Raw genomic sequence first — 24,039 nt, 5'->3', positions numbered from 1 at the left:
ACTATTTCATGAAGCTGCCAGTTGAGGACTTGCGAGGCGTCTGTTTCTCAAACCAGACACACTAATGTACTTGTGTCTTATTGCTCAGATGTGCACTGGGGCCTCCCTCTCCTCTTTTCATTCTGGTTAGAGCCAGTTTGTGCTGTTCTGTGAATGGAGTAGTACACAGTGTTGCACGAGATCCTTAGTTTCTTGGCAATTTCTCGCATGGAATAGCCTTCATTTCGCAGAACAAGAATAGACTGACAAGTTTTTTTTATTTTACCTTTATTTAACTAGGCAAATCTGTTAAGAACAAATTCTTATTTTCAATGACGTCCTAGGAACAGTGGGTTAACAGCCTTGTTCAGGGGCAGAACGACAGATTATTACCTTGTCAGCTCGGGGATTCGATCTTGCAACCTTTCTGTTACTAGTCCAACGCTCTAACCACTAGGCTACCTGCCAAAAACTTTCAGAAGGAAGGTTTTTGTTTCTGGCCATTTGGAGCCTGTAATCAAACCCACAAATGCTGATTCTCCAGATACTCAACTAGTCTAAAGAAGGCCAGTTTTATTGCTTCTTTAAATCAGCACAACAGATTTCAGCTGTGCTAACATGATTGCAAATGGGTTTTCTAATGATCAATTATTCTTTTAAAATTATAAACTTGGATTAGCTAACACAACGTGCCATTGGAACACAGGAGTGATTGTTGCTGATAATGGGTCTCTGTACGCCTATGTAGATATTCCATATTAACAATGTCCTCACTGTATTTCTGATCAATCCTATAATGGACAAAAAATATTTTCTTTCAAAAACAAGGACATTTCTAAGTGACCCCAAACTTTTGAATGGTAGTGTATATATAGGTACGGTTTTTAGGCAAAATAACCCAACCAAAACAGTCACCACCACAAAGCAGGAAATGTCCTTTTTGCACACACACACACACACACACACACACACACACACACACACACACACACACACACACACACACACACACACACACACACACACACACACACACACCTATAGGCCCATGTTTTCCTGGGTCACCATCCCTCCCATCAATGCCTTTTGGTCCAGGATATCCAGGGTCTCCTCTTGCACCAGGAAAACCAATCAGACCTATTGTACAACAGATAATCCACATTAAATGACCATATTACTCACAATATTTGATTACATTTTTTGGTCCGTGATTCAAATGGAACCTGTCATAGTATTTTTTTGCACAGTGTTCTTGTGTATTTGCACTCTGACAACTGGAAACATCTGTCCACTGTACCGGTGAGATGAGTATACCTCATAGTAGTAGTAGTAGTAGCTTTTTACACAAACTGCGTAAATACTGAATTGTGGGTTTGATTGAATTCATCGCAGAGTCTCTATGGTGCTCACCAAGCTTTCCAGGGTCCCCTGGGAGCCCATATAAGTCTGTGATAGGTGCTGGTCCAGAAGGGCCTGTGGTTCCTTTGTCCCCCACAGGGCCTGGTACACCTCTATGGCCTTTATCCCCATCACGGCCATCCGACCCTGCCCAGAAACACACAGCATAATAATCCTTATACTGTAGATCAGTATCGTCATCATCACCTTTATCATCATTTTGTTTTACAGTATATATGGTACTTGTGAGTGTGTGTGTATGTGTGAGCGCATGCCCATGTGTGTAAGGCTTGTCTGTACATATGTGTGACCTCTGGGGCCGGGTTGTCCTCCAGATCCAGGGAATCCGTCAGGGCCCGATCCAGATCTTCCATCCAGCCCAGGATCACCTCGAGGACCTGTGGTAGGTAACATACACTGCATCAGCTGCATCAGCTGTCCCTCATCATTATTCACAATTAATTCATGATTATCCTTAATCATGGTGGCATCCATATTAATGTAGAAGCACTCAGAAACATATTCTATTCTTATTTACAATAAAATTGATATACAATAAATTATTTACCATTAATTTCTATTCGCCAACACAACATAATCTGAAACAACCAAAACAAACTACAAATGAATCCAACAAGTTTGAAGAGTCACAAGCTTGATGTAATCATTGCGTGCTAGGAATACCGGACCAAATACTAAACTTTTGACTGCTTTAATACACTATAAGTGAATTTCACACCTTCAAATAGGGGTACTAGATACATAAAATGCTTTCATTTCTAAAAGGTAAAACAGATATATATGAAAATACTCTTAAATGAAAAGGTGACATTCTGTACTGTCACTTCATACACAGAGCAAAAATCTAAATGCAACACTGTTGGTCCCATGTTTCATGAGCCGAAATAAAAGATCCCAGAAATGTTCCATATGCACAAAAATATTATTTCTCTCCAATTTTGTTTACATCCCTGTTAGTGGCCACTTTTCCTTTGCCAAGATAATCCACCTGAAAGGTGTGGATTTTTCTAAATTGAACCTTTAACTAGGCAAGAACAAATACTTATTTACAATGACGGCCAACACCAGCCAACCCAGACGACGCTGGGCCAATTGTGCGCCGCCCTATGGGACTCCCAATCACGGCCGGATGTGATACAGCCTGAATTCGAACCAGGGTGTCTGTAGTTACGCCTCTAGCACTGAGATGCAGTGCCTTAGACCACTAAACCACTCAGGAGCCCTTGTGCTGGGGACAGTAAAGGGCCACTCTAAAACTAGCAGTTTTGCCACACAACACAATGCCACAGATTTCTCAAGTTTTGAGGGAGCACGCAATTGGCATGCTGACTGCAGGAATGTCCGCCAGAGCTGTTACCAGAAAATACCATGTTCATTTCACTGCCATAAACCGCTTCCAATGTAGTTTTAAAGAATTTGGCTTTACGTCAAACCGGCCTCACATCCGCAGAACACGTGTAACCACGCCATCTCAGGACCACCGCAGCACTTTCAGTGGGCAAATGCTCACCTTCGACGGCCGCTGGCACACTGGAGAAGTGTGCTCTTCACGGATGAATCCCGGTTTCAACTGTACCGGGCAGATGGCAGACAGTGTGTATGGCATCGTGTGGGCGAGCGGTTGGCTGATGCCAACCTTGTGAACAGATTGCCCCATGGTGGTGGGGTTATGCATGGGCAGGCATAAGCTACGGACAATGAACACAATTGCATTTTATTGATGTCAATTAGAATGCACAGAGATAACGTGATGAGATCCTGAGGCCCATTGTCGTGCCGCCGTTCATCTGCCGCCATCACCTCGTGTTTCAGTATGATAATGCACAGCCCCATTTCGCAAGGATCTGTACACATTTCTTGGAAGCTGAACATTTCCCAGTTCTTCCCTGGCCTGCAGCCTCAACAGACATGTCACCCATTGAGCATGTTGAGGATGCTGTACGACAGCGTGTTCCAGTTCCCACCAACATCCAGCAATTTTACACAGCCATTGAAGAGGATTGGGACAGGCCACAGGCCACAAATCAGCAGCCTGATAAACCCTATGCAAAGGAGATGTGCCGAGCTGTATGAGGCAAATGGTGATCACACCAGATACTGACTGGTTTTCTGATCCACGCCCCTACCTTTAAAAAAAAAGTAATTGTGAGCCAACAGATGCATATCTGTATTCCCAGTCATGTGAAATCCATAGACTAGGGCCTAAGGAATTTATTTCAATTGACTTGATTTCCTTATATGAACTGTAACTCAGTAAAAATCTTTGAAATTATTGCATGTTGCGTTTATATTTTTGTTCAGTTTATAAAACATTTGATCTCAAAAGTTGGTAAACCAGTTTTTACATTTTCAAAGCAGCATTACTTTCCCATAACTTTCTCAAATTGCAGTGTATGATATACCATTTTGAAGCTCCAACTGTACTTTTATAAAATGTAAAGAATAGTTTTTGTCAAAAAAATTACAACAAGCCTAGGATCCTGTAACCAGACACATTTGTCCCCTAGGTGCATTTCCTATTAGGGCTATGGGGATGCATCAGACACATACAACAAACAGGGACAGACAATACATAGACAAGAAAAAAAATTCATTTGAGACCACTGTAACTTTGCTCATCCATATAATAAGACAGTATAATATCAACGCTCATACATGCTTATAACATATCTTAGCACATTATATCTGTTAGCTTTGAAGTGTTACCAATGTGTTGAATGTGTCCGTTCTGTTAATGTACCTGGTGTGCCTGTTAACCCATCTCTCCCTCTGCCTCCCTTCTGTCCATCTAGTCCCTGCACTCCGGGTCCGGAGACCCCAGGGGGCCCAGGGTCACCAGCCGGGCCTGAACGTCCAAAACCTGGAGCGCCAGGGGCCCCAAGCGCACCCGTCTGTCCATTTAAACCTGGGTGAGGGGAGGGACAGTGGTCGATTAGTAGATGAGAGCCAAACAATGTAATTTGACAACGTATTGTGACGTGGAATCTACATGGAATAGACAGTGGATTTTAAAAAGTAATCAACAAAAACTGCTGTTTTTAGGGTGACTTTTCAACCACAGGATTGTCATCATGCTAACCAAATTTAAGCATAGAAAAACCTTGAATAAAAAATGTTGAATTTGTACTTTTAAAACAATGTATAGGACTAAATACAATGAACTTTTTTAAAGTGCATTTAAAATTGGATTTGATCCTATTTTTTAACAGAGTTTTGGTTGAGATGGAAACGTGAATCCAACATATAAATTATTAATTTGTAGAGACACTGGAATTAATTAGTCAGTGGCACAGGTGGAACTATCCAAGCAGTAGATAAATCTCCGTTAAATAATTATATTTAGTTGCGTTTGTCAACCAAACACAATTCAATATTACTTTTATAGTATAGTGACCAGCCTAAAATTAAGGCTATCTTACAAACACACTAATGTAACATTAAACTTTAAAATGTGACCATGGATGTGTTACTCATTTTAAGGTCACTAGCTATACATTTCCTCTGATGTAATCATATAAAGCGTGAACGTTCAAAATATCATGCATAGGTCATCGCAGGTCTGTGGAGATCGTTTTGGAAATTCAACACCATGTCGTGGAAATTACCACCAGGGACACTCGAAGTCAATCTTAAATGAATCATCCTTTATTATCAGCGCGCTGGAGAGGTTCCAACCAACTCAATGCACCATAGTACACGTCAAGCAGGAGCTCTGCTGGGGCAGTCCCAGCAGTTGTCTTATATACAGCTATACACAGACAAGTTATATTTACATGATTTAGCATAATTAATTCATCATACTATTTTGTTTCATAACATGTGACAGACCAATACCTCCCGAGTCTTCTTCTCTCTAAACTGAGACCTTGACACTGAGATATCTTTTGTTCTTAAAACAAAGGTCTGGGCGTACTGCCAGCTACTGATAGTGAGGATTTGTACAGTCAGTCACTTGCATGATCACAGAAAACGGTTCATAGAAAAGCACATGAATAGGACACAGAAATGAGTTATTAGAAAAGCACAGACACAAAAAAATTCCAGCACAAGATCTACACACTTGCTGTAATAATCTGATCACTTGCACTATGTACTTTTAATGTAATCTCAACTGTAATCCAAGTCATTTGGTTCTGCTATTAGATTAAGCACAGCGACAACACAATCTGTCATATAAATAATGAAAGTATCTGACAATGTATTCCCATTTGAACTTTGCTGGGCTTTTAAAATGGTTGAAATCGCAGTGATAGACATTTGGGTAACAATTTTACCAAAAATCTGACATTGTTTCCCCATTGGAATTTGGTGGTGCTTTTAGACGTTTGAAAGCATAGTGATAACACAGTGGAAATTCAACTATCTTGTGGCTGTCTTTTTGAATGGGTGAATATAGATTGTAATCTGATTGATCAATGTCTCAACCAATTATCCATGTTGAAATCACATGAGGAACGCAGTGGTGAAAGAGAAGGAAGAGAGAAGACAACCTTGAAGAAGCCACATAAGAAAAATCAAGAATGAAAGAAACTGAGTGAAATGCCTTGAAGAAAGATGTATTTCCTGACATGGTGTGATGACATTAGCAGGCGCCATGGGCTCACCTGGAGGTCCGGGTCTGCCTGCTGGTCCTGGCGGACCAGGTGGTCCGGTTGTGGCTCCTGTACAGTCAGTATGTGCGTAACCAGGTGGTCCTTGGGAACCTACCCCACCTTTACTTCCTACAAACAGACAAGGCCATAAATGCTTTGGGAGTATATTCACCAGTATGTAAATGCATCTGTGCGTATGCTGTTGAGTGTGGATGAATTCGTTCAGAGAGCTTAAGTGAAGTGTGTGATAGAAATGGGGTTAGCAAAATGTGGGTGTGTTCCACGTCTGTATCTGTGTGTGTGTGTCCCATGAGCATCCCGTGTCTGAGTCTTGTCTGCCCTGTCCTATCTCTGTGTCCATCTGTGTGTACAGTAAGTACCTTTGGGGCCTGGTGACCCATTGAGGCCTATTGGTCCTGGATTCCCTGGTCGTCCCAGTAGCCCTGGGTCTCCTGGAGGTCCCCGGGCCCCAACACCACCTTGGAAACCTTTAGGGCCGACTGGAGCTGGGGCCCCAAACCCAACATCACCCTGAAAGTAGATGGAAGGATGCATAATGGTTAGCGGGATGGATGGAATGACTGAGGGAATTTTGAAGGCTAGATGGATGAAAGGATGGAATGGTGGGTGGATGGATGGGTAATGACAGACATAGATCGACAGACAAACATGGCAGGTTTGGTGTTCAGTACTGACCTTTGACCCTGGAACCCCAGGGATTCCCAGTGTGCCAGGTCGTCCAGGGTAGCCGCTTCCAGAGGTACCTGGGGGTCCCGGGTGCCCTTTGTCACCTAGGAGACAGACAGCAACACAAGTCCTACTAACAAATGCACACACACATACATTCACAAGTAACTGGATGTAACATTTTGGAAAAAACATGAATACAACGTAAAATGTATATTTAAAAGAATATGTAGGCATGACTCACCTTTCGTTCCAGTGGGCCCTCGTCCTCCCAGGGTGGAGAATCCACCACTGTCTCCTTTCTCCCCCTGGTAACCATGTAGTCCATGTAAACCAACACTACCACGAGGACCTGTGTGGACAAACTCAACTCAATGATTATTTCCTATCATGTTTTGACCATAACGGTCTTTGTCAGGTGCTAATGGCAGTAAAGCTACTAAAAGCAAAACTTCAATTTGGGTCGGAGTGGCTCCACACAACATGGAGTTTGGTGGCATTTCAGTTCTAGCCTGGAACCAAAGATGATTTGCTCCGTATAACCGTTGTAACAAAGCATATCGGTTTGGAAATGCCACCAAGCTCAGCGTAGTATAGACCTCCAGCCACCCCTCTCATGCTGTGGTTAGGGCCCCATTCTGGTTGCTCACCTGGGGGGCCCTGTAACCCAGGCAGACCCATCTGTCCTGGTGGGCCTGGGACTCCCTGGTAAGCCACTCTTTTGCTGGGCTCACCTTTCTGACCTGGTGGGGATAGAGGGGGGGGGGGGGGGGGGAGAACATTGGGTCAGACCATCAGCAAAAATAGGGGCAATTATCAGGAAGACAGTCATCATAGACACACACACAATTAAAGAGTATAATGTACGCAAAGGAGGCTCAAATGTGGTACAAGTGTATATGTGAGCCATGGACTGTATATGAATGGTCAAAACCATAGATCACGTGACACCATTCATTCCTATGCAAAGACTCAATAGTGCATTTGAAGCCAAGTAAGTCGATTTTAGTGACTAAGATGGCGTCTCATGGGGGAGATTTTCAAGACATAACATGCGTTTGAGCTACTCCAGGAAGCGACGTTGCAGGCTAGCACTATGTTGTCCCCTCATTGAATATCTCAAGTTGGTCGACCTGGGTACTGCGAGCTGCTGCTATTAGCCACTAAATTATCCTGCAATTAAAAAATACAAAATTGAAGGACATACAGTTGAAATTGGAAGTTTACATACATCTTCGCCAAATATATTTAAACTCAGTTTTTCCACAATTTCTGACATTTAATCTTTGTAAAAGTCTTAGGCCTGTTAGGATCACCACTTTATTTTTATGAATGTGAAATGTCAGAATGAGAGTAGAGAGAATGATTTATTTCAGCTTGTATTTCTTTCATCACATTCCCAGTAAGTCAGACATTTACATACACTCAATTAGTATTTGGTAGCATTGCCTTTAAATGATTAGTTTCGGGTAGACTTCCACAAGCTTCCCACAATAAATTGGGGGAATTTTGGCCCATTCCTACTGACAGATCTGGTGTAACTGAGTCAGGTTTGTAGGCCTCCTAGCTCGCACATGCTTTTTCAGTTCTGCCCACAGATTTTCTATGGGATTGAGGTCAGGGCTTTGTGATGGCCACTCCAATACCTTGACTTTGTTGTCCTTAACTTCTTTGAGACTGGGGGCAGTATTGGGTAGCTTGGATAAAAAGGTGCCCAGAGTAAACTGCCTGCTACTCAGCCATAAATGCTAGAATATGCATATAATTAGTACATTTGGATAGAAAACACTCAGACATCTCTAAAACTGTTTGAATGATGTCTGTGAGTACAACATAACTCATTTGTCAGGCAAAAACCTGAGATAAAAATCCAACCAGGAAGTGGGAAATCTGAGGTTTCTAGTTTTTCAAGTCATTGCCTATCGAATATACAGTGTCTATGGGGTCATATTGCACTTCCTACGGCTTCCACTAGATGTCAACAGTCTTTAGAACCGTGTTCGGGGTTTCTACTGTGAAGGAGGGGGGAATGGGAGCTGAATGAGTCAGAGGTCTGGCAGAGTGCCATGAGCTGACCACGTGCGTTCACCTGAGAGTTAGCTTGCGTTCCATTGCAGTTCTACAGACAAAGGATTTCTCCGGGTTGGAACATTATTGAAGATTTATGATAAAAACATCCTAAAGATTGATTCTATACTTCATTTGACATGTTTCTACGAACTGTAATATAACTTTTCGTCTGAACTTTCGCTTGGATTTGCCTGCGTTGCCTGAGTTTGGATTCTGTACTAAACGCGCAAAAAAGGAGGTATTTGGACATAAATGATGGACTTTATCGAACATATCAATCATTTATTGTGGAACTGGGATTCCTGGGAGTGCATTCTGATGAAGATCATCAAAGGTAAGTGAATATTTATAATGATATTTCTGACTTCTGTTGACTGCACAACATGGTGGATTTCTGTTTGGCTGTTTTGTTGTCTGAGCACTGTACTCAGATTATTTCATGGTGTGCTTTTTCGGTAAAGCTTTTTTGAAATCTGACACAGCGGTTGCATTAAGGAGAAGTTTATCTAAAGTTCCATGTATAACAATTGTATTTTCATCAGCATTTATGATGAGTATTTCTGTAAATTGATGTGGCTCTCAAAATCACTGGATGTTTTGGAACTACTGAACATAACATGCCGATATAAACTCAGATGTTTGGATATAAATATGAACTTTATCGAACAAAACATACATGTATTGTGTAACATGAAGTCCTATGAGTGTCACCTGATGCAGACCATCAAATCCTTCGCCGTAAAGCCTTTTTGAAATCAGACACTGTGGCTGGATTAACGAGAAGTTTATCTTTAAAATAGTGTAAAATAGTTATATGCTTGAGGAATTTTAATTATGAGATTTCTGTTGTTTTGAATTTGGTGCCCTGCACTTTCACTGGCTGTTGCTACCGCGTCCCGAATATCCCAGAGGTTAAGACATTTTGCCACAACTTTGAAAGTATGCTTGGGGTCATTGTCCATTTGGAAGAACCATTTGCGACCAAGCTTTAAAGCTTTAACTTCCTGACTGATGTCTTGAGATGTTGCTTCAATATATATACATCATTTTCCTGCCTCATGATGCCATCTATTTAGTGTTCACCATTCCCTCCTAATGATGCCATCTATTTAGTTTTCACCTGTCCCTCCTGCAGCAAAGCACCCCCACAACATGATGCTGCCACCCCATGCTTCAAGGTTGGGATGGTGTTTTTCGGCTTGCAAGGCTCCCTCTTCTTCCTCCAGACAAAACGATTGTCATGATGGTCAAACAGTTCTATTTTTGTTTCATCAGACTAGAGGACATTTCTTTAAAAGTATGATCTTTGTCCCCATGTGCAGATGCAAATCGTAATCTGGATTTTTTTTATGGCGGGTTTGGAGCAGTGGCTTCTTCCTTGCTGAGCGGCCTTTCAGGTTATGTCGATATAGGACTTGTTTTACTGTGGATATAGACACTTTTGTACCTGTTTCCTCCAGCCTCTTCACAGAGTCCTTTGCTGTTGATTTGGGATTGATTTGCACTTTTTGCCCCAAAGTATGTTCATCTCTAGAAGACAGAACGCGTCGCTTTCCTGAGCGGTATGACGGCTGCGTGGTCCCATGGTGTTTATACTTACGTACTATTGTTTGTTATTGATGAACGTGGTACCAACAGGCGTTTGGAAATTGCTCCCAAGGATGAACCAGACTTGTGGTCTTGGCTGATTTCTTTTGATTTTCCCATCATGAGTTTGAAGCTAGGCCTTGAAATACATCCACAGGTAAACCTCCAATTGACTCAAATGATGTCAATTAGTGTAACGGCGTTCTTTTGTTGTTGAAGGAGAGTCGGACCGAAATGCAGCGTGTAAGTTACTCATGTTTATTTAAAGAAGACAAAACGAACGAACTAACACGAATAACTAAATAAATACAAAAAAACAACAAACAGAACGAAACCTAATACAGCCTGACTGGTGCAACCTACACAGAGACAGGGACAATCACCCACGAAATACAAAGCGAAAAACAGGCTACCTAAATACGGTTCCCAATCAGCGACAACGAGAAGCACCTGACTCTGATTGAGAACCGCCTCAGGCAGCCAACCTAATTAACACACACACACACCCCTAATCAACTACCAACCCAAACACTACAAACCCCAATAAGGAAATATAATACATAATAACCCCATGTCACACCCTGGTCTGACTAACTAATAAACTAAAACACACAATACTAAGACCAAGGCGTGACAATTAGAAGATTCTAAAGCCATGATAGAATTTTCTAGAATTTTCCAATCTGTTTAAAGGCAGTTAACTTAGTGTATGTACATTTCTGACCAACTGGAATAGTGATACAGTGAATTCTAAGTTTAATAATCTGTCTGTAAACAATTATTGGAAAAATTACTTGCGTCATGCACAAAGTAGATGTCCTAACTGACTTGCCAAAACTATAGTTTGTTAATTAACAACACATATTAATGTGGTGTGGTTGAAAAATGAGTTTTAATGACTCCACCCTAAGTGTATGTAAACTTCTGACTGTTCTGGTGTAATAGAAGTAATTATTGTTTCCCATGATTGTCTTCACATTTGTTGTTTAATTACACAAATATTGCCCAAGAAGATTGCAATTTTCACATTGACTATAGGGGAGGATTCTGCTTTCGAAAAAACAACAGCTTGCAGTACCCCGGTCTGCCAGGGTACTTCATGGCTTCAATGAGAGGTGGTGTGTGCATGCAAGTATGTGTTTTGCTTTACCTGGGTAGCCAGCTATGCCAGGTAGACCTGGTACCCCACTATTGCCTTTGGATCCTGGGTGGCCAAGAGGTCCTATGCCTACTGGACCTGGCAACCCATCTGGTCCTTGGTATCCCTGTGGTCCGGGAGGGCCTGGGACACCAACATCTCCCTTCAGACCAGGCGGCCCATAGTACTGGCAGAGGGGACAGACTATAACCTCAGTCCATCATCAAACATCAGTTCTTCACAAAACATTAGTTGGCATAACATTACTGCTTCACAGTAACAAATGTTGAACATTCATAAAGTGTCATTTCCATGTAAAAGGACCCATTAGCACCAAAATGTAAAGTTAATTGGAAAATGTCAAATTGGGCTTCAAATGAAAGCTAAAGACTATATTTTTGGGAAATTAAGGCATAGATACATTTTTCAACCATTTTCCCCCGGGAAAAAAAACTGGGCATTAGCAAAGGCTTTGATTTCAAGTCAAACAGATGGAAAAGGGGTCTACCAGAAAAAGTCTAAAACGGTATTAGAAATCCATCAAAACACAATAATGTTGAAGTAAAGACCCCTGCTAACTAATATCAACATTTATATTTAGTTTGAGAAATGATTTGATACTGATACTGTAGCTAGCTAAGGACCGGCAAGCCCAGTGGTAGATCGAATCCCTGAGCTGACAAGGTAAAAGTATGTCAATCTACCCCTGAACAAGACAGTAAACCCACTGTTCCTAGGCCGTCATTGTAAATAATAATATTTTTTCTCAACTGACTTGTCTAGTTAAAAAATACATCAATAAAAAATATATAATATGGCTCTGGCAGAAAATAACAAAACTTGTTTGCAAGCATTCAGCAATGTACACAGCTGGCAGTTTCATAGTAACGGTGTCACCGGCCTGAATCTATTCTAAAAGCATATAAAGCATATATAATTACACACACACATATATAATAATCTAGGCACCGAAGAGCCCGGATCTCAATCCCATTGAGCACGTCTGGGACCTGTTGGATAGGAGGGTGAGGACTAGGGCCATTCCCCCCAGAAATGTCCGGGAACTTGCAGGTGACTTGGTGGAAGAGTGTGGTAACATCTCACAGCAAATCTGGTGCAGTCCATGAGGAGGAGATGCACTGCAGTACTTAATGCAGCTGGTGGCCACACTGTTACTTTTGATTTTGACCCCCCTTTGTTCAGGGACACATTATTCAATTTATGTTAGCCACATGTCTGTGGAATTTGTTCAGTTTATGTCTGAGTTGTTGAATCTTGCTAGGTTCATAAAAATATTCACAGATGTTAAGTTTGCTGAAAATTAACACAGTTGATAGTGAGAGGACGTTTCTTTAAGAACAAGGATTGTCGGTGAGGTTAAACTCTCTGCAACACACTTAAGAGTGTGCGGTCGACCAGCTTCATCGTTGCAATAATTAATCAATATTAAATAAAGATGATTGTTTGAAGAAATAAGAAAGTCTCTCTCACTTGATTAGAATATTCCACGACAGGAGAAGTCTTCAACTTCAAAACTTTTCTCCATAGCAGAGCTAGCTTCGCTTTCCTCTCCATTAGCCTTTTTTTCCACATGAAACCACACCCCCAAACCACACTCCTAAGATAATTTACATTTGGCTTCAGTCATGTCCGCCAGCATTTCTTAATGAGCATGCTCAACATCAAGACCAAATCAGTAAGCTCAGCCCCCCTTTAAAGGGACAGTAGACCCAAATGACAAATTTACTTCAGTTTAAAGAACCTAAAAATGCATTCAAATCATTTGCATTTCAGAAAAAAGTAGCTATTGAAAATCCTCACCGGATCACCCTTGGGGCCTCGTTGGCCCTTGCGTCCAGGGAAGCCAGTGTTCCCATGATTTCCATCCTTCCCCGATCTGCCAGCTAGTCCTGGGGATCCTTTCTCTCCCTTTATCCCGCGGTGGTTGTGGGAACCTGGATTTCCCTTCATCCCCGGGGGCCCTGGAACACCTGAGGGGCCGTGGAGACCCTGTAAGACAGACAGGAGTTGTCATGGATACGGTAACCCAGAAGCCTTCAATAAATGATTGCTGCAATACCATAGATACAGTATCCTAGCAACACCATGGATACTGTATACCAGCAGCACCATGGATACAGTACCCAAGCAACACCAATGATATGGTATCCTACCAACAACATGGATACAAGGTCTGAACCAGTGGTTTTCAACCGGTGTGCTGTGGCACACTGGTGTGCCTTGAGGAACTCAGGTGTGCTGCAAAACATTTCCTAATCTTGATCATTTTTTTGAACACTTAGAAAAGGGACCTGTGGAATGCACATGGCATTTTGAATTGGGAGCACCAGTGCCGCTCAGACAATAAATTGAATGGCACATGGTTACACCTGTATCGTTGTTTCATGTCCAATTCGCTCAGGCTGTTACATTTGTATCATTTGAGGTGCGCGTATCACGAGAAAAGTCATTTGTATAATTTTTTGCTTGTGAGAATCATTACCACAGGCAAGTCTAATTAGGCTTAGTTGTACCACAGCCCAGATCTGCTATAGAAAAAACGGAGTATTTGGCTTTGAGCCCATGGTTGCACCTTTACAACACATAAAACCACTGGTCTCAAGCTCAAACCTTTCAAAACTAAAGAGCTATTTTACTGGAGCTTCTTTCTTTCTGGCGAGGATTGCGGGACGCTCTTATAAGGGGTACACAAAAAATGAATAATCTTAAGTAAGGAACTATGCAAACTATATTTCAAAGAAACCCTATTTCATCTATTAAAAATGTTTGTCACAGAAAATAGATGATTTGCAGTATAGATCCGATGAGATGGCGGGCAATACATACATTTATGGGGAAGTGTAACAGTTCAAAAAAGTTTGGGAACCACTGATCTAAGCTACGCTACAAAGGAAGAGGTGTCACTATGGAAATAATATAACTGCAAAAACCCCAGGCAGTGTCACAGTGACATTGCAAGGTAAAATATAATAGCATTCAGTATCTGTATAGTGGAGTAATTATGTAGGAAGTCTTACCGGTTGACCAGGTGGTCCTGATGGGCCTTTGAATCCTGGCTCTCCTTTGGGCCCTGGTCCTGCATTAAAGCCTGTGAGACGAGGATGTATTCAAATGGACTGATTGTTACAGGTAGAAATATAATGAAGAGCTGACACTATCCCCCGTTCTATGTGACAGACAATCAGTTTTGTTCTACACAATAAAAATGTTTTGTGTATGTATTTTACCCCCTTTTTCTCCTCAATTTCAATCTCGTCTCATCGCTGCAACTCCCCAACGGGCTCGGAGGGGGCGGGGGTTGAGTCATGCATCCTGCGAAACATGACCGGCCAAACCGCGCTTCTTTACACCCGCCTGCTTAACCAGGAAGCCAACGGCACCAATGTGTTGGAGGAAAGACTTTCGCCTGACGACCGAGGTCAGCCTGCATGGTCACTAGAGCGCGATGAGCCAAGTAAAGTACCCCCGGTTAAACCCTCCCCCAACTCAGACGACGCTGGGCCAATTGTGCGCCGCTATGGGACTCCTGATCACAGCCGGTTGTGGTACAGCCCGTGATCCAAGCCGGATATGTAGTGTCGCCTCTAGCACTGTGATGCAGTGCCTTAGACCGCTGCGCCACTCGGGACGCCCTTACACAATACATTTCTATGTGAACGTTTTTTTTTATGCTGCAGGTGTTGTTACCTGGGAATCCAGGCTGACCGGGAGGTCCTGGGGGTCCCGGCTCTCCAGACCCTTTTCCTGTACACAACCTACAGACCTCTCCTTTCTGACCTGTAGTGGAGAAATAGTGACACAATGACACAAAGTGACACAAACACTTGATACCAAGTGACACACCACAATGCCAATGTTGGTGGAATTCCACCAATGAGACAGAAGGGTTTGTGGACAGCCCCATCAACATGCAGTGATGACCCAGAATGTCCATCCAATCAGAAACCATGAAGAATCAGAGGGAGCTCACCTTTTAAACCATATTGGCCACTGTACCCTTGTTCACCTGTCAAGCCCTTGGCTCCCTTTTCCCCTGGAGGTCCTATAAAGCCCTTAAGATTTCCTACAACAAGAAAAAAACAAGTACCTTATTTTTAATCAACTTTTTTTTAATCAAAAAGTTCTCAATAAATGACTGTGGGAGTAATTTATGGATTTGTTTCATTTCTCATGTGAAAAGTAAATGTGAGCTCGTGAGATCAGGTTGATTTAACAAGGCTAGAATATCAGAGCTGTGAACATTACATTATTTCTGGAGAGTAAGTCTACCTGAGTCTCCAGATGGTCCTGGGGGTCCAGGGTCTCCACTTTCCCCAGTTGTTCCTGGAAAGCCCTCTCTGCCTGGCTCGCCGTCGATGATGGGTCCTTGGTCTCCTTTATCTCCTTTAGGTCCACTGCGGCCCTTCGCTCCGCGATTGTAGGGATCATCTTCATAGTTAGGAGCTGTGAATGAGAAGATAGAGCCCATGTACACACTTGATTGCGATGATGGAGAATGAATGAGTGAGGATCAGCACTTACCTGGAGATCCAGGAGGCCCCTGGAAACCGGTGCGACCTGGAAAACAGGTTGATATGTTTAGCTATACAGACACACTTATTGGTCAAGTTGGTGAATGAGGCGGGACTATACAGTGCTACTCAACGTCCGATTGGATAGGAGGGTGAATATCAATGAGGGTGTGTATGCGTAGAGTACCTGGGGGACCAGTAACTCCAGTGGGACCTGGAGGGCCAGCCAACCCTTGTTGTCCTTTGGCACCCCCGGAGCCAAACACGGCCTCGCCAATCATGGTCACCTATGGGGAGGCCAGAGAGACCAGGGCATGTGTTCAGAAAGCGTCTCAGAGTAGGAGTTCATGTAATCTTAGTCATTCTAATCCTATCACTATGATCTAAAACGCTAAACTGATCCTAGATCAGCACTCTCTGAGATACTTCTCTACCTATATTGATACTGACATTATCAGGCAAAATCCCAGGCACATTGACTCACCTCCCCGGGGTCACCATCTTGACCCTGACCACCCTTCTGTCCCTGTAGACACGTAAAAAAATAAATCTATCATTGCCAGACACGCATGCACACGTACAATGCAGTCGGAAAGTATTCAGACCACTTCCCTTTTTCCACATTTTGTTACGTTACAGCCTTATTCTGATTAAATAAATATTTTCCTCATCAATCTAAATGCAATACCCCACAATGATGAAGCGAAAACAGTTTTTTTTGTTGAAATGTAGGCACATTTAAAAAACAGAATTACCTTATTTACTTAAGTATTGAGACCATTTGCTATGAGACTCGAAATTGAGCTCAGGTGCATCCTGTTTCCATTGATCATCCTTGAGATGTTTTTGATTGATTGGATTCCACCTGTGGTAAATTCAATTGATTGGACATGATTTGGAAAGGCACACACCTGTTTATATAAGGTCCGTGTCACACACTGACCATAGTTTGCTTTGTATGTTTCTATGTTGTGTTTGGTCAGGGTGTGATCTGAGTGGGCATTCTATGTTGTGTGTCTAGTTTGTCTGTTTTTGTGTTTGGCCTGATATGGTTCTCAATCAGAGGCAGGTGTTAGTCATTGTCTCTGATTGGGAACCATATTTAGGTAGACTGTTTGGTGTTGGGTTTTGTGGGTGATTGTCTCCTGTGTTAGTGTTTGTATCACACGGGACTGGTTTCGGGTTTTCACATTTATTGTTTTGTAGTTTGTTCATGTATAGTTTTTCTTATTAAAAAACCATGAACTTCAACCACGCTGCGTATTGGTCCGCCTCTCCTTCGACAGAAGAACCCCGTTACAGTCCGACAGTTGACAGTGCATGTCAGATCAAAAACCAAGGCATTAGGTTTAAGGAATTGTCTGTAGAGCGCAGAGACAGGATTGTGTCGAGGCACAGATCTGGGGAAGGGTACAAAACATTTCTAAAGCATTGAAGGCCCCCAAGAACATAGTGGTCTCCATCATTCTTCAATGGAAGAAGTTTTGAACCACAAGACTCTTCCTAGAGCTGGCCGCCCGGCCAAACTGAGCAATCAGGGGAGAAGGGCCTTGGTCAGGTATGTGATCAGGAACGGGATGGTCACTCTGACAGAGCTCCAGAGTTCCTCTGTGGAGATGGGAGAACCTTCCAGAAGGACAACCATCTCTGCAGCACTCCACCAAACAGGCCTTTATGGTAGAGTGGCAAGAGGGAAGCCACACCTCAGTAAAAGGCACATGACAGCCCGCTTGGACGTTTTCCAAAAGGCACCTAAAGGACACTGACCATGGGAAACAAGATTCTCTGGTCTGATGAAACCAAGATTGAACTCTTTGGCCTGAATGGAGGAAACCTGGCACCATCCCTATGGTGAAGCATGGTGGTGGCAGCATCATGCTGTGGGGATGCTTTTCAGCAGCAGGGACTGGGAGACTAGTCAGGATCGAGGGAAAGATAAACGGAGCAAAGGACAGAGAGATCCTTGATGAAAACCTGCTTCAGAGCACTCAGGACCTCTGGGGCGAAGATTCACCTTCCAACAGGACGACGATAGATTGATGAGGGGATTTTTAAGAAAAATCTATTTTAGAATAGGGCTGAACAGTAACAAAATGTGGAATACTTTCTGAATGCACTGTACACACACAGACACACACACACACACACACACACACACACACACACACACACAGACACACAGACACACACACATAATAAACATGAAAATAATTGCAGTAATGACTGACCCATGGTCCAGGGATTCCATCAGGACCTGCTGAACCGTGATTCCCATTTCTCCCCTGAAGGGCAAGACTGTATAATTATTCTAACCTTACAAATAGCACTTTTGTGAGATGTGAAAAGCCATAGTCAATCAATCAACAGTATAGTCATTACTAAAAATATGAATCTTTAACCATCTGTAGATACTACGTGATTAGAAAGGTTCAGCATTTATTTAACACATCCCAGCACAGTTGAAAAATATATGGCACATGGTAATCATAAGAGGGAGGCTTATGGAGATAGGTGGGATGGGCTGAGAGGTGAAATTAAAAGCTCATTATCTATAATATATTTATAAATAAATGTATACCGGATATGTTTAAATACCGTCTATCCAGATGTAATGTATGTCAAATAACTGATGGGTTAAATGCAGAAGACACATTTTGTTTGAATGCATTCAGTTGTGCAACTGACTAGGTATCCCCTTTAGTCTTTACTTTTCTTTTTTACTGTGTAAAAAAAAGTGCCAGGTATGTAAAATGTGTGTAGAATGTACATGTCACAGCAAAAAGTGTAAGTTATCTCTGTCCTCTGAAGAGGATGGGCCAATAAATAAAACAAATCATACATGAAAACAATAAAATAGTGTATAATCAACATAGTTATATGTACAGTCACACACACACACACACACACACACACACACACACACACACACACACACACACACACACACACACACACACACACACACACACACACACACACACACACACACACACACACACACACACACACACACACACACACACACACACACACACACAGAGAATATGTTTTATTATCCTTGTAGGGACTTAAAATTGATTTCCATTCAAAATCCTAACCTAAACCTTAACCCCTAACGCTAAAGCTTAACTCCTAATTCTAATCCTAACTCTAAACCCAACCCCTAAACTTAAAATAGCCTTTGTCCTCATGGGGACCTGGGAAATGTCGCCACAAGGGAAGTATTCCTTGTTTTACTTGTGGGGACGTCCGGTATCCACGAGAATATTACTACAACCCCTGGGTTTCCTTGTCAGTTGATGAGACAGCTACCTTATATCCAGCGGGTCCTCGATCCCCATCCTTCCCTGGCCTTCCCTAAAAGGGAATTCATGACAGTCAGTCCTCCAAAAGGAGAAGGCACATCTCTCAGTCCTCTTATCACTTAGTACTTAGTACTGTTTCACAGCTAATCAACGAAACCAACACCACATTATTACATTGCATCACATGTTCATTCTATCACACTGCTCAGAGGCATGAAATCCTCTCATCACTCTCATCATCATAACCACATCAGTCATAACATCATGTATCGCGTGTCATTCCTTAGGTCAGTCACCTATACAGTGTAATGGCATAATGCTCATATTACATTTATACCCTATGTGGAGTCAGTGTTATACCTCAGTACCAACGTCCCCTTGGTCCCCTTTTGCTCCTTTAAAGTGGATGTGGCCAGCATAACCCTGAGGGCAGACAGAGAGGTTGATTGAACAAACAAACAGACAAGTCAAGACAGGACAGTTCATCTAATTGACTGTTAAACTTCTGAATCTAAAGCTAGGATTCCAGGAGACACTACATGATAGCACCGCTATGACATGAACATGACGGCGTTGTAACATGTCCATTTACGACCGCTCATGTCAGATGACCATTGTCACGACAGAGGTAGCGGTTTGCATTACAACTCTAGTGACATAGCACCCATGGACAGACACCTCCCTATGTCAGGGGAGTCATATGGTAGACTAAAATGTCGTAGAGAAACGACAGTCACTCACACACACACACACACACACACACACACACACACACACACACACACACACACACACACACACACACACACACACACACACACACACACACACACACACACACACACACACACACACACACACACACACACACGCATGACCCTGTCAAATAAAATGTAACTGGATGATTCTGCCCAGAAAACATACTGTGGATGATTAAAAGCTAGATATGCATGAGGAGTGAGAAACAAGGAGATGACTTACAAGTGAACCCTTACAGCCCTTCTCACCCAGTTCACCTATCTCTCCCTGCAGAGAGAAAAGACGAGGGTCAGCTGACCTCCATCACACCAATCATTGAGGTAGATATTACTCCACACACATCACAGTATTTATTGATTAATCACAGTAATGATAATCTTAATCACTAAAAATATTATTATCAGGTCACAATTGCGGGCACTAAAAGGTCATGTTGTGGTATTGGCAATCTCTCGTGGACAGACTACGTAAACATAAATGGTACTGTAGATCTGTCCGGTGGTTGGACAAATCACGATTTTGCAGGAGTTAGCATCTTTTGAAATTCTGAAGGGGAGAGGACATAGATTTGCCGGTAACTTGCAAAGAGAGAGGGTGGAGCTCTTCGTTCCAGCTCTGATCCTCGTTTTTATCTCTTCTCTTAACACGTATGGACCCAGAATTTACTGGAGCATCTGACCAATTACGGAACACTTTAGATCTGGGTTAACCAAAATTACGGTAAAACATCAGCTGTGCTCTATTGAACTTGCCTGTTGCAATGAAACCAATAGAAAATCATTTTAAAAACACCCACTTCGCACTCCAGGCAGGCTAAAGCAAATGATCAAAGTAGTTGAAAGATTTCAAATAGTGTTTGAACCCAGGTCTGACATGGCTAGACTATACCTTCATATCGAAGGGAGCGTGGGCGTATAGCTTGATCCCTTTCGGTCCTGGGACTCCAGGGGGCCCTTGGTGTCCCTAGAATAGAAATGGAACCAGTCACACATATATCCTGTACATTGAATGGAATTCATATTTCATCCACCTGTATGTGTAAAGTACATCACACTGCTTGCTTAGCAAGTACCACCTCCTTCCGATTCGGCCCGTACCTGGCACGAACTCTGGACCTCTGCCTCACAAACCCACATGACCGTGCTCCCTAAAGCATCTTAGCTGATCGAGCCAACTCAGTAGTATCACACATCCCCATGTGCTACATATACATGCAAATTATGATGTTAGGATGTTAGGATGAGCTAGTCATTGAGAGAAACCTGGTCCAAGAGGACAGCAGGGTTAGTATAACAGATACCGGTAATCACAAGCATTAACACACATTTACATTATGGTATACATGTAACACAAACAAGAAAACACAGAGTTCTCGCCTTCATATTTCAAGTGCAGCTCTGCAGACTGGCCACACAGTGGCAGTGCAAAGAAGGCCATGTCTTAATAACTACAAAACATAGCCTACTCTAAAAGGCATTCAATGCCACTATTTATAAGGTACTGAAGTAATTGGATTCTGTATAGGTACAAATTATATATATGGTTATGAGTTTTAACATAAGAGAAACAAAGGTGAGATATAATCAAGCATTAAACGTAAGCATGATTTCAAGTATTTCAAGGACTAGGAGATTTAGGCGAGTTATACATGAATAAAGCAAAAATAATGAGTTACAGTGTATTTACCTTTAGACCACGAGGGCCAGGGATACTAGAGCTGCGTCCCTCTTGACCCTACAGAAAAGGTCAACAGTTACAGCACAACTGAGCCACCTTCCATTGACCTCAAATATCCCAATGTCCTACTGTCTCTTACACACACACACACACACACACACACACACACACACACACACACACACACACACACACACACACACACACACACACACACACACACACACACACACACACACACCTATTACCTTTAATCCTGGTGCTCCATGTAGGCCTATCAATCCCTTGATAGAGAGAGTAACAATAATGCACAATAAGACATAACTATACACAGTATGTTACAACCGTTACATAAGTATTATCTATTGCGCCTCAATATTATACAAACCAATGGCATATCGGTGAAAAACCTAATAAATATCCATAGCCAAGCTCAGTCCAGGCAAAACAATTAACTTACCTCAACCCCACGAAGTCCAGCTTCCCCTGGTGCTCCCGTCGGTCCTGGTGACCCAGAGACACCCTGTAAGACACCACAGAGAGTTGGGTTAATGTCTATCTCTGATAAAGAGAAGAGAGACATGCCTAGTCCCAAATGCCACAAGCCCCATAACCCATATGCACTAGTGGATGACAGAGGATTTGATTAGTGTAAGCATGGCAAACATAGCCTATCAGTAGGCAAGGGGATCCATATTGCTAATTGAAAGGACAACACACTGCTTGCTTGGCGAATACCACTTCTCACTTGATCCGGCTCAAGCGCATAATTAGGGGTCCATTTCGGACGAAGGAATAGGATGAATAGATACTGAAGAAGAAGAAGACATATAGAGGATATAGAGAGGAGATGGAGGGTGAAAGAGAAGTAGGGTACGGAACTGGAGTTTGAGGAGGGACAGAGAGAAGGGAGAACAACGAGAGTGATGTTACATTATGGGATGCTGCTGGTTACCTGGTCACCGTCTCTTCCTCTAGGTCCAGGTGGCCCACTTCCAATTGTTTGAGGTTCACCCTGCACATGCGCACACACACACAACATTTTGAATTCTGCTGATTTTTAGATGGATGGTGATGATGAAGGTATGAGCAGGAGGAGGAGGAAGATGGATTACCTTTGGTCCAGGTGCTCCAGGTGAACCCTGTCAAATAAAAGACAATCAACATTACGGTAAAAGCATATTTTGACCTACAGTAGTGAAACACACAAGTAAAGATGTGCATGTATCCATCTTACTCTTAATCCATCACTGCTGTGGAAACCAGGTGGACCAGTTGAACCCCTCTTCCCCTGCAAAGACAATGTTGGCACCCGTTAGAAGGACTGTCAGCCTGACGACTCACATTGTGCTGCTCTGTCATTCGTTACATACTTTAGTCTGAGAGAGCCATAATTGAAGTTGTTTCTGGTGACGAGGGGCACGAGACGCATTGTTCAAAACAAAGTTATCAGCGATTGGATGGTATCTAACCAATTACAGTATCAAAGCTAATGACACATTGTCAAAACGCCGCCGTTTGACTGCATCAAGGAGCCTGGGTAGCCATGCAAAATGACTGTGGCACTGCATCCAAAATGGCACACTTATTTATTGCACTACTTCTGACCAGGAAACCCAAGGCTCTGGTTAAACTTAGTGAATAGGGTGCCATTTGAAACACATTTTGGATGTCTTATTATAGGTCATGATTGTGCTACTATATGATGATAAACAGTAGTGATACACACTACTAATACTGCTGTCTACAGTAGTTAAAGTGTGTGACTATAATTGTGAATCTGTCCACATCTGCATTGAAAGAGAGCATTCATATCTAGCTTGGTGTGCTACCTTTTGTCAGAGAGGTTCACATAGAGAGAATATGGCGACAATAGCCACTGTTACTGCACCTCTGTTCCATTGCATCCGGAGGCACCTTGTTGGCCCATTGGTCCTTGAAGGCCTGGGATGCCCTAGAGTAACAATTTGGCAAATATTACACTGGATGAAGACACACACACACACACACACACACACACACACACACACACACACTTACCGGTAGACCTGGTGTCCCAGCAAATCCTTCTTTACCCTCAGGTCCCTGAAGAAATAGAAACGATTGTAGTCTTAGGAACTGCAGGATTATATAAAATATACAGCATCAAAAAAAAATCTGACATTTATTGTGGAAAGTTACCCGATTGCCATATTGTCCTGGAGGTCCATAAGGGCCCACGTCCCCCTGGGAAAGATAATTAAGACATGATTCAAGTATGCTTCTTTTCGCAGGTATGAAAACGTGCAACCTTA

General features: G+C 42.6%; 1 protein-coding gene across 3 annotated transcripts in view; it reads right to left on the bottom strand.

Annotated features, from left to right (window-relative positions):
- LOC135516726 (collagen alpha-5(IV) chain-like) overlaps positions 1-24,039 on the bottom strand; it is a 74,941-nt gene that overhangs the window by 25,956 nt on the left and 24,946 nt on the right. For all 3 annotated transcript variants that reach the window (XR_010451975.1, XM_064940954.1, XM_064940953.1), the window contains exons 4-35: positions 23,927-23,971; positions 23,786-23,830; positions 23,637-23,699; positions 22,983-23,036; positions 22,861-22,887; positions 22,701-22,760; positions 22,206-22,268; positions 21,994-22,029; positions 21,755-21,802; positions 20,957-21,031; positions 20,291-20,335; positions 19,670-19,732; positions 19,317-19,361; positions 18,233-18,286; positions 16,489-16,530; positions 16,192-16,291; positions 16,015-16,050; positions 15,763-15,936; positions 15,464-15,556; positions 15,181-15,270; positions 14,511-14,581; positions 13,294-13,482; positions 11,485-11,659; positions 7,328-7,420; positions 6,922-7,029; positions 6,687-6,781; positions 6,371-6,521; positions 6,003-6,119; positions 4,139-4,303; positions 1,689-1,775; positions 1,390-1,524; positions 1,018-1,116 (exon numbers count right to left, since the gene is read on the bottom strand). Coding sequence is in view for 2 of the 3 variants with exons in the window: in XM_064940954.1 (XP_064797026.1) it covers positions 1,018-1,116; positions 1,390-1,524; positions 1,689-1,775; positions 4,139-4,303; positions 6,003-6,119; positions 6,371-6,521; positions 6,687-6,781; positions 6,922-7,029; positions 7,328-7,420; positions 11,485-11,659; positions 13,294-13,482; positions 14,511-14,581; positions 15,181-15,270; positions 15,464-15,556; positions 15,763-15,936; positions 16,015-16,050; positions 16,192-16,291; positions 16,489-16,530; positions 18,233-18,286; positions 19,317-19,361; positions 19,670-19,732; positions 20,291-20,335; positions 20,957-21,031; positions 21,755-21,802; positions 21,994-22,029; positions 22,206-22,268; positions 22,701-22,760; positions 22,861-22,887; positions 22,983-23,036; positions 23,637-23,699; positions 23,786-23,830; positions 23,927-23,971 (2,743 nt within the window). In the remaining variant the exon portion in view is untranslated. The remainder of the gene's footprint in view (positions 1-1,017; positions 1,117-1,389; positions 1,525-1,688; positions 1,776-4,138; positions 4,304-6,002; positions 6,120-6,370; positions 6,522-6,686; positions 6,782-6,921; positions 7,030-7,327; positions 7,421-11,484; positions 11,660-13,293; positions 13,483-14,510; positions 14,582-15,180; positions 15,271-15,463; positions 15,557-15,762; positions 15,937-16,014; positions 16,051-16,191; positions 16,292-16,488; positions 16,531-18,232; positions 18,287-19,316; positions 19,362-19,669; positions 19,733-20,290; positions 20,336-20,956; positions 21,032-21,754; positions 21,803-21,993; positions 22,030-22,205; positions 22,269-22,700; positions 22,761-22,860; positions 22,888-22,982; positions 23,037-23,636; positions 23,700-23,785; positions 23,831-23,926; positions 23,972-24,039) is intronic.

This window comes from Oncorhynchus masou, chromosome 3, assembly GCF_036934945.1.
Source record: "Oncorhynchus masou masou isolate Uvic2021 chromosome 3, UVic_Omas_1.1, whole genome shotgun sequence".
Classification (NCBI taxonomy): Eukaryota; Metazoa; Chordata; class Actinopteri; order Salmoniformes; family Salmonidae; genus Oncorhynchus; species Oncorhynchus masou.
The sequence above is the reverse complement of the archived record's forward strand: the minus strand, read 5'-3'. Positions and strand labels throughout refer to the sequence as shown.